This window comes from Fundulus heteroclitus, unplaced genomic scaffold (genome assembly GCF_011125445.2).
Source record: "Fundulus heteroclitus isolate FHET01 unplaced genomic scaffold, MU-UCD_Fhet_4.1 scaffold_185, whole genome shotgun sequence".
In the NCBI taxonomy this organism is placed as follows: Eukaryota; Metazoa; Chordata; class Actinopteri; order Cyprinodontiformes; family Fundulidae; genus Fundulus; species Fundulus heteroclitus.
In genome coordinates, this window is record NW_023396597.1 from 326,203 (window position 1) to 337,185 (window position 10,983).

At 40.3% G+C, this 10,983-nt stretch overlaps 2 protein-coding genes across 9 annotated transcripts in view; one reads left to right on the top strand and one right to left on the bottom strand.

The window, feature by feature from the left end:
• LOC118558943 (oocyte zinc finger protein XlCOF6-like) overlaps window positions 1-10,760 on the bottom strand; it is a 97,456-nt gene extending 86,696 nt beyond the window's left edge. For all 8 annotated transcript variants that reach the window (XM_036129540.1, XM_036129542.1, XM_036129538.1 and 5 more), the window contains exon 1: window positions 10,449-10,760. In XM_036129540.1, the coding sequence (XP_035985433.1) occupies window positions 10,449-10,638 (190 nt within the window). In that variant the 5' untranslated portion in view covers window positions 10,639-10,760. The remainder of the gene's footprint in view (window positions 1-10,448) is intronic.
• LOC118558948 (zinc finger and SCAN domain-containing protein 2-like) lies at window positions 290-6,881 on the top strand. Its single transcript, XM_036129562.1, has 2 exons — window positions 290-564; window positions 5,200-6,881. Exons 1-2 carry the CDS (start codon window positions 366-368, stop codon window positions 6,000-6,002), a joined length of 1,002 nt encoding a protein of 333 aa, XP_035985455.1. The 5' UTR covers window positions 290-365; the 3' UTR covers window positions 6,003-6,881.
• Window positions 10,761-10,983: the final 223 nt, after the last annotated feature.

Genomic DNA, 10,983 nt, shown 5'->3' on the forward strand with positions numbered 1-10,983 from the left:
ACAATCGGAACCCCATAGACGAGGTGTTCACAGGGTTGGGTGATTTTATTTTAACAAAAATAGTAACTTCTGGATTTACACTTGCAGGCCATAAAGAAGATTTAAATTAAAGAACTTGTTTTAGTTGGAAAGTGATGAGTAAATCAGAAATGAATACATGTTGCATCTGAAACTGCTCAACCGTCTCTCGTCAGCCTTCCACTCCAGTCCAGCAGGGGGCGGTAGATGGACCAATCAGCTGCTTTGTTTCAGTGACGCTCCCCGGAAGTGAAACTAAAAGGCTCCAGCAGCAGCGTGCGTGGACTCAGTAGGAAGACGGTTGTGTTGTGGTTTGTCAGCTGAATATCTGCGTAGTTTCAGCAACAATGTCTTCAGTTCAGCATCTGAGAGAGTTTATCAGAGAGCGACTAACTGCTGCTGCTGAAGAAATCTTCTCAGAGGTTGAGAAAACCATCGTCCGCTACGAGGAGGAGCTCCATGGTCTCCGCAGGATGATGGCTATCAGCTGGAAACCAGAACTGAAGCTGAGCAGAACCGCCATGGAGCTGCAGATACAAAGTTCTGGTAGGTCCAGATAACGGTGCTGATGTGTTCCATGGAGCAGTTGCTGATAGTTGCTGCCGTAGACGCCCCATTGGGCGCAGGTTTGTGCGTCAACGTCACCGCCATATTGTATGTGGCAGAAAGTAGTGAACGTCTATGTTCCCTGTGTTTAAGTGTTAGCAGAGTCTCTTACACAGCTTTCCACGTAGCCATTTAAAACACACTCAGTCTGTAATTCCTTTTTGTGTGATCACCGTTCACTCATGGGTACACTCATTTATTTCCAGGTGTAGGCCATTGATTATCTTGTCACGTGAGCATGTGTGACGTCATCTTTACCACAGAAACAACTAACAAACAATAATGAGAGCACAGCTCAACAATAAGTAATCAGATAGAAAGATAAAGATGGAACGCTGGAGATAGGCACCAGCAACCCCCGCGACCCCATGAAGGATTAAGCGGGTCAGAAAATGGATGGATGGATAAAGATGGAGTTTGCAAATACTTGTAAAACTATGTATAGATAAATTGATAGAGATTGGCAGCCAAATTGGCTTTTGATCAATGTTTTAATCGATGTGCATACATAGATTTTGAAGTATTCTAAATAAATAAGTGTGGAGAGAGAGAGAGAGAGCAAGGTATATATGTATGTGTTATGAACATAAAAATCAATTGGTTAAATCTAAACATTGTGGTCTTTATTATTTCATAAAACCATGTGAACCTTTTAAGATCCGGTATAGACACAGATTAGCAACAGACTTTTTGGGGGAGGATTAAAGAGATAAAATTACTAATATGAGAAAAAAGTCATAGGAGAATAAAGTAAAAAAAAAAAAAAGACAAAAGTGGTAATATTATGGGAAAAACGTCATATTATGACGATTAAGGGGGGACATTTCCAGGATAGTCACAGTTTGCAGAACTAAGTCCTGGAGTAATAGGGCCAGGTTAGATTCTTATAATTATTTTTATTCTTTACAAGAATAAAGTCAGGAGAAAGAAGCCAAAGGGATACGAAAATAAACTTGTAATATTACAAAAATAAAAATATTATGAATACAGTATATTCTAGATTAAAGTCCCTCTGATACTGTTTAAGTGACTGAGTAACTGCAGATTTGCCACATTCAACATGGCGGACGCTCTGACGCATCCCAGCATAGGCAGAACCCGCCCAACGAGGCATCTACGTATATGATGTCTATGATTACTGTTCTGTCTCTCTTCGAGGAAGGTCGTGTCTTTCTCTCCTCTCCAGCTTTCACCCCCCCCCCCCTATCCTGCTGCTGCTTTGCTATGTCTTGTCTTTCTGAGCACTTTCTTCATATCAACCGAACTCTGAAAAACATGGATCTGGTAAACTGGTCTCTCAATGCTATTGATAAATTTTTTTCGACGGGTAGGCAATGAAAGGGGGACCTGTCCGGTCCTGATTTGACTCATTTTGTGGGATACACCCTATATTCTTGGATGGAAAACGGTGTGTCTTTCGACTTTGTCATTCCTAGACGTTTGAAACGTTTGCATGTTTGGATTCAGGATTCTTGGATTTCTACTTATTGGATCTGGTTGATTTTTGATGTATCCGCAAATACAGCGGATGTCGGTAGCCATTTGGCCTTGATCAGTCTACTGGCTGCATATGACGCGCTCACTAAGGTGGTGAACAGACCGATCTGGAAGGTGGAGGAGCGATGCCGAAAAGCTGGCTGTGCTGGAACGCAGACTGGCTTTGGTGGTTGAACGGGGTGATGGGATAAAATCTGGAAGTGAAGAGCGGAAAAACCCAACAATTTGGAAGATTGGATTTCACCATTTGGAGCCAGCAAAAGACTTAAAGCTGACAGGAAAGTCAGTGCAGCTTGTCTCATAACAAATAACCTATTTGCTCTGCCTCCCTATCTAATCACTCCTGGTTTGTTATGGCGAGAGCTCAGAACTCTACCCCGCTCCCTCCTCCCCCACAGACATCTGCAGATGCTTTTTGAACTGTTGGCTGGCTGATAACATCAAGGACAATGGCCTCTGGAGAGTGTTCACGGAAATATAAACACTTTCACCCAAACAGACACACATAACTGATGCTCATATAAACTGATGAACTCACACGCGACTAGTCTCAAATGTTTACCTTCTGCTGTATGTGTCTCGTCTTATTTGTGCTTTTTGTGCAAGAGGTTTTTTATATCTCAAACTGTATGAGTTATGTTTTTTTCCCTCCCACCTTCCTTTTTGTTACCTCTATCTTTTCACAGAGTAATGGCAGCACCATGTGGGCACCGTGTAAGGCGGTTCCTTGGCAGCAAGGCCTCAGTAAATTTTCTCCCCCTGAAATGTTTATTTATGTTATGGCGATTGTACTGACACAGCAATTTCTCTCTGGGATTATTAAAGTATTTCTGATTCTGATTGCTGCAACTGCAGCTGCTGTTGCTCAACAGGGCTGGACAGCAACTGGGTTTACTCAGAGCTCTGGTGCTGCAGAGGTTGATGGTTCTGAAAGGCTGCAGCAGAACCAGAACATGTCTGGTACCATCTGTTCAGTCCAGACTGCGGATGTTAACCAGGTAACTCTGATCATTAAAGCAGCGCCGCGGTGAGAATCAGCTGGAAAACGCAGATGTTTATGTGGGCGGGGCTTTTCAGAAGCCCTCTGCTCGACCAGGAAATAAACAAACAATCCGTGTTCAGCTTTAAAAACTACAGATGATTGCAAAGTGTTGTCTGCTCCGTGAAATCTCAAGAAATCCTTGTTAGGAATGTTTTTAATCGCTGTAATGTTTCATGTTTTAAATCAGGGGTCACCAACCTTTGTTTAAACTGAGAGATACTTTGTTGGTGTTGTCTTACGAAGGACTGCCAGTACTGACCTTTGACCTAGAGGATTCAGAGTTATTAGTCTTACATTGATGTAAAAATCTATATAAATAGAAATGTGACTAAACAGGAAGAGTAACTGAATAAAGTAAAGTTGTAGATGGCGCTCACTGGTGGATTGGGCTTTTTTTTTCAAGAACAGGCTCATGGGTGGCACATGTGGTCCTGGGGGAGCTACTTGGCCACCAGGTCAGTGACTCCTGTGTTAAATAAACCTGCTAACTGACAGCTGCAACCTGTCCTGTTTACGCTGTGGTTAATCACTGAGAGCCAGCATAAAGTGACATAAAATGTTCCAGCAGAGCGACTGAGTTTACTGCCAGGTCTAAACACCTAAAACATTCATTTAACAAAGACAATAGAGAAAGAGACAGCAGTTAATTATAAATCTTACAAGGAGAAAGCCAGAAGCGTTCAGATGCATCTTCTACCCGTTCTTAAGCACATCCCTGTTGCCTCCTACTTTTATTATTGTCTAAGGAGTGTAGGGGAGGCATACAGCAATGTGACCTTCAACATCATCATCTAGCAGCTCAGATACACAGAACAATTGAATTTTCAGTTCTCAGGGAAAGGAGTTGCCACAGATGGTCAGGTGCAAAAACAACTTTATATCATGAGACTTTTTCTCTTCACAAAGCTTACTCTGTCACATAGGAGAGAAAGATTAGTCATCTGAAAGACACTTTAATATCTGAATAAACTCAAACCTTAAAAGCTTTTTAATAGTAATGAGTAAATGCGTGATAAATACGATGAATATGGAAAATAATACATAGAGAATAGTAAAATAATTCTAACAAAGCTGAAACAGCTCAGCAGAAGGTGGGGTTTAGACTGAGCTCTGGATGGACAGAGCTGTGAACGAATCACCCGCAGCCCAGACGGGCTTTGTTATTTTTAATGCGTGAGAAATGCCATGTGTTGCGTATGACGTCAGTAAAATGCGTGTCACACGATGTATGTGTGAGAGTTGAGAGCTATGCACTTAGCTTTCCAATAAAAACACAGTATTCATCCAGCCTGTGGATCCAGAGCAGGAAGAGAGTGTTCTCCCCTATGCTGCTCCAACGTAGCAGCGGGAAAAGAGAGCAATTGTATTCAGGCAGCAAATCTTTATACAGTGAACCCCCCCCCCCCCCCTCCTTCCTGGTGTTGATGCCCGCTGTTATACTGCAAGAGTATACAGGTTGTTCACGGAGGATGAAGAAATCAAACCATATCCTGGCCTCCATCCTCCCCTACCTAAACCCAACAGAGCATCTCTGGGACACCATGTTGATGTCCATCCAGTGTCACCAGGTTACACCTTAGACTGTCCAGCAGCTCAGTGATCCATCACTGGATTCCCACCAGAACACATTCCTTTGCACACTGATGCTAGCAGCATTAGCGTAGCCATAAGGCACCATAAAAATCTTCCTTTTTTCATGTCTCTCCGTTCTTCTGAACAACACTATTGTGTTTATTTTCTCGATAAAGAAGTCTGCATATGTCTTTCTGGCTATACTCGACATGTTGGCTAACTCTGGACTTTATTCCAGCATACTTGTTTGTGTGTTTTTCAGTGCCTTGGTCCTTGTGTGCTTGACATAGTAAATGTCCTCTTTATCTTCTGGTCAGGTACCTGTTTGTCTGAAGAGTGCTGACATCCACCCACAGTTCAATTTTAGATGAACTGTGATGCCTACAGTCCAGGAACAAGCAGGCTGATGCATGAGACAGTCATCAGTTGAATTATATTAATGATCTCTTTCTTTTTCCCCACAGACCTCCAGAAGCCACATGTCTCCATGGAGGAGGAAGCTTCTTCCATCCAACAGCTCTGCAACCAGAGGAGAAGGTCCAGTCATGACCAGGAGGAAGCAGAACCTCAGTGGATTAAAGAAGAAGACATGGAGCTTGGGTCTTCATGGGTTAAAGAGGAACAAAGGGAACGGGAACCACTAATTGAAGACCAACAGGACCCAGAAGTTCCACTGATTGAGAAAGAAAAGAAGGGACCAGATTCTTCTAGGCTTAAACATGAACAACAGGATCCTGAACATTTAGCAACTAGAATGGATCAGGAGGATGTCTGCAGCAGTCAGGGGGGAGAGCAGCTTGTCCAGAAGCAGTCTGTTGCTCTAATGGAGACCTTTACCCTTCAGGAACGTGAAGGAGAACCAGGAACTGAGCAGCTTTCCCTTCATATCTCTCCTGTAGTTCAGACCAAAGACCAGGAAGGAAGCAGCTCCACTGGGTCACAGAATCAGTCTTTCACTGACAATAAGAAAATATCTTGTCCAAAATGTCTAAAACTTCTAAAATGTCTAAAATGTGATGTTTGCGGGAAGTCTTGTAAGAGCAAGAGTTTATTGAAAGAACATTACAGAACCCACACAGGTGAGAGGCCTTTTCCTTGTCAGACATGCGGTAAAAGTTTCACTCGAATGTGTCATTTAAATAGACACAAGAGAATCCACACAGGTGAGAGACCTTTGCCTTGTCAGACATGTGGAAAATGTTTCTCTCGACTGGATTGTTTAAATGTTCACAAGAAAACACACATAGGTGAGAGTGTTTTTTCATAAGGAACATGTGGACAAAGCTTCATATGTGACTGGAGATCTTCATGGCTTTCCTTTCTCCAGACTGGCCAGCTCCTCAGGAAATTGTTTCTGCTGACAGTACTTGACGATAGCCAGTTCAGTCTGGTCCAAGTCTTTCTCTGTGAGTAGTTTGGGTACAGTGGTTCTTTAAACTTGTCCATCTCCTCATTCACAGACGACTCCTTTTTCTCTCCGGTGAGGGCAGAGTGTGCCATGGTCAGGCGTAACTGTCTCTTATTCTTCACACAGGACAGAATCCAGTCTTTTAGTCTCAGGATCCATGCCACAGATCTGTTCAAACCTGTCCAGGGTGAAAAATACTGGATCAAGTGAGATACTGGCTCCTTTTCTGCTTGTATAACATTCACTATTGCTATTTTTTTTCACCTCAGGATCTTCAGGGGAATCTGACTGATATTTTGTGGACTGACAGGCCGTCACACAAAATGAGGTCCTGACAAGGATGTTTAATGAACGCCTTAACTTTCACCCGTCTAGAAGCCATGTCTGCTGGATTACCAGCAGTGTCCACATATCTTCACTGTGAGCCACATAAAACCCTCAGAATCTGTGAGACACGGTCAGCTGCAAATACTTTATAACGTGAGATCTCATCCCTAATGTACTTGAGGAATGATTCACTGTCTGTCCAAAATACAGTTATTTGATTAAAATTGAATCTGTGCCTGCTCAAAACATTACACTGAGCTGAGCTGTCAACCGCCCCAAGATGGCGCCCCCAAATCTCGTCAGCGAAAGCGGTCTATGCGGGGTCTACTCTTTATATTATTTTATATTTCTTTATCTTTCATGCAGTGTTTTTATTCTGTTCTGAGGAATAAAACATTGATATGGAGCCTTTATTTTGACATGAACATCCTTTTTTATTTTATTTATTTAACAAGCAGTGTACAAAAACTCATAGAGGTACAAAGAACATTGCAGCACAGGTAGAAATAAAATAAACAAAACATGGGGTTAAGACTAAAGACAAACACAAACAGTAAGGCCAAAGAATAAAAATGTAGTGAGATTTAAAAGAAAAGAAAAGTGGACATACTGGGAGTTGCTTTTTTGCAGAAACAGATTTCAAATGTTTCAGTAAGGTATAATACAGTTAAAATTGGTTATGAAAAAAAAATCAAAACATGGAGTAGAACCTCTCCATTTACAGCAGTGTATATGATATTTAACAAGGAAGAAGACAATATATACCATGTCAGATATTTGACCATCAAATTAGTATAATATGTGGGTGACGGTTATTTCTGAGATGTCCTTCAATTTTAAGGGACAACCGATTTTTAACGTCTCTCCATAGTTTAAAAGAAACAGGACAGGAAAAATAGATGATTAAGGGATTTGTCTGGACATTTTCACAAAAGGCACAACATGTTCAATGAAATTGAAATCGTTTGTGCAAAAATTCTGCCACTGGGTACAAATTATGAGACATTATGAAGTGAGTTTCTTTAACCTTTGGTGAAACGGGCCATTTAACATGCTTAGAGAACGCCTTCTCGAATATAGGCAAATTTGTTGTTGTCAAAAAACTATTATAGTAATCATTAAATGGTTTAGATTTGAAGGCACAAGCATAACATTATTAAATTTTGAATCAGTCACACAATATTCTCCAATTTTCAAATCCAACAAAGATCCTTTATCACTAGACAATTGGAGACCCATCACTCTTTGATGTACAGATTACAAAGTTTTAGCTCTTTTTATGCCTCAAACAGTGGATTAGGAACGATTATTAATGAATGCCAATCAGCTTTTTTTAACAGGAAGAAATATCCGTCATAGACTGATTTTTGATATATTTTTGATTGATTATCAGAACTTTATTGATAGTGACAGTTTTATTTCATTTCTGGATTTCTTTAAGGCCTTTGACTCACTGGAACATTGCTTTATAATAAAAACCTTAAAATATTTTTGGCTTTGGAGAAAAATGTTTGTAATATAATTAGATTATTATACAGTGAATAGAGGTATAAGTAGTTCAGTTTGCCCCTGGAAACGAGTATGACACTTAGTTTTCTCTATGTCAAAGAGGAATCAGACAGGGCTGCCTCCAATTTCACATAAATTATTTATTCTAACAACTCAAATGCTTACATTACTAATTATAAAAAAAATTCTAATTGGCACTGGTATTAAATTTTTCAAAGTCAATTTTGCTGACGATACAATTTTTTCTAAGAGATAAAACTATGGTAGATATCGCTACTAAAATCCATGTAATGCAAGTTTCCAAAGCGTCTGGTCTGTCTCGCACATATGAAATAAATGTGAACTACTGCCGCTCCATTCCAGCTCTGAGGCGTCCTGTTGCCTCCAGTCAGTTAAATCCGTTGTTAAATATCTGGGAATACTGATTTCAAAAAATACTATTAGAAAAGAAGAGGAAATTTACTGGTAGTTGCTTGAATGGCATGAAGAGATCCTGATTCATTGCTTAACTAGAGACCTGACTATTTTGGACGGAACTCTTTTTACTCCAACGCTGATGAAGGAGATCTAAATTAATTTATCCATGTCATTCTGCTTTTATTTCTGACAAACATATTAGAAAAGCCAATTCATTAATCTTTCAATTCATCTGGAGGAACAAAACTCACTATATGGTACAGCCACCACGAGCATCCGGTGAAGGATGAGAGGAGAGCTTCAGGTCCAAACTTTCTTTAATAGAGCTGAGAGTGGTCTACAAAAAATACATAAAACAAAACAAACGAGTACTAATATTTCCAATGGCTACAAATAGCTATTTCTAATTTGTCCAGCAGGTGGCAGCAAGAGACCACAAATAACCTACAAGCCATGTTATACTCTTTAGGTTGCTAAATAGATTTAAATTGCACAGATGCAAATCCTGCTTGATAACTGACAGAACTTACTCTTATTAATTTACACGCTGCCAGTCTCTTAGACAAACAGCCCTGAACGATCTCCAACGACCACCTCGTCAACTTTCTGCTCATCTAACACTGAACACACGCTCTTCCAACAGCGATGGCTATTGGCAGCTTGAGATAACAATAAACCAATCACAACAAAGATTATTCAGACGGCTTCTTGAGCTCTTAAAGTGATACACACACAGTTACACTAGTCCATTTTCAACAACTTATATACAGAAAGCCCGTAATTTATTTATTTATACATTCTTTTCTCAGGTATCACCTTACACATGTCAGCTTAAATAATAATACATATGATTTAGCAATGGTATCAAGGTGTTACTCTATTGTATCTGTTACGCTGTCTGTTGGCTGTGCTGTTCTTTTTGCATCTCTCTTTCCAGGTGATGGAGCAGACGGAAGACGTTTTATCATTCTTTCCCTTTTATCTCTTCTTTATTTCACCTCTTCTCTTTCTTTTTTTTCTTTTCTTGTTCTTCCGTTACTCTCCTACTTTCCTACTGTCCACATCATTTTAAATTCTCCCCGCAGGAATCACAATAAAGCTATTTACATGCAGAAATCAAGCGGAGCACTATGGTGAAAGCGGATTGCTCCACTTGTGAAAGCAAAATCTGTCGAGCTCTATTTGGCATTAAGACATCAATTCTTATTGCCACATTGCTAAACAGGACACTGGAAGAAAAAAAAATTTCTTACAAGTAAAGAAGAATTAGGAGTTAAACAATGAATGAATTTGCTAACATAAATTCTCAGAACATAAAACATCTCCAGTTAACTGAAAAAAATATCTGTTAATTATGTAGTCTTTGCACGTGTTGATATTTGTCAGGTGAAAGAACAAATATTGTGTTCTTTCACCTGAGTGTAAAACATTGTTTAATCTAAAAAAAAAAAAAAAAAAACAGACTAAATCTTTAAGGCAGACTTTAAGTTTACAGAAAAGACAAGACTCCAATCCAGCAGGTGGCAGCAGAGGGTCTCTGGTGGAAAACTTTTAGGAAGAATTTTAATATTTGTACTTGCAAATCTTTGTGAAAGTAAAAAAAGACGACTTGTTATTTTCGTTTGATGTGAAGATTCAAAGTGACACCTTGAGTGAAGCTTTGTCCAAATATTCCTCCTAAAAAGGCCTCTCACCTGTGTGTTTTCTTGTGAACACTTAAACCGACTAGTTGAACGAAACTTTTTCCGCATGTCTGACAAGAAAAAGGCCTCTCACCTGTGTGGATTCTCATGTGAACATTTAAATAACATAGTCGAGTGAAACCTTTTCCGCATGTCTGACATGTAAAAGGCCTCTCACCTGTGTGGGTTCTGGTGTGAACATTTATTAAAGAAGCAAGTCGAGTGAAACTTTTTCAATGTTGAGAAGAAAAAAGGCCTCTCTCCCAGTGGGGGGTTCTGTAATGCTCTTTCAATTGACTCTGGTACTTCAAAGACTTTCCACAAACATCACATTTTAAAGACATTTTCTTAGTGTCAGTGAAAGACTGACTCTCTGACCCAGTGGAGCTGCTTCCTTCCTGGTCTTTGGTCTGAACTACAGGAGAGATGTGAAAGGAAAGCTGCTCAGTTCTTGGTTCTCCTTCATGTTCCTGAAGAGTAAAGGTCTCCATTAGAGCAACAGACTGCTTCTGGATACGCTGCTCTCCCTCCTGACTGCTGCAGACATCCTTCTGATCCATTCTAGTTGCTAAATGTTCAGGATCCTGCTGTTCATGTTTAAGCCTCAAATAATCTGGTCCCTCCTTTTGTTCCTCAATCAGTGGAACTTCTGGGTCCTCTTGGTCTTCAATTAGTGGTTCCCGATCCCTTTGTATCTTAACCCATGAAGACTCGGGCTCACACTTTCTTCTTTAATCAGGGAAGGATCTGGGTTCCATCTGTTCCTCTTCACACCACTGAGGTTCGCTTCCTCCTGGTCATGAATGGACCTTCTCCTCTGGTTGCAGAGCTGATGGATGGAAGAAGCTTCCTCATCCAGTGGAGACATGTGGTTCTGGAGGTCTGTAGGACAAAGAAAGAGATAA

Excerpts from the sequence above, each read along its gene's own strand:
- LOC118558948 (XM_036129562.1), top strand. The coding sequence starts at position 366 with ATGTCTTCAGTTCAGCATCTGAGAGAGTTTATCAGAGAGCGACTAACT. Across the intron at positions 565-5,199 it reads GCTGCAGATACAAAGTTCTG|ACCTCCAGAAGCCACATGTC; the intron begins GTAGGTCCAGAT and ends TTTTCCCCACAG.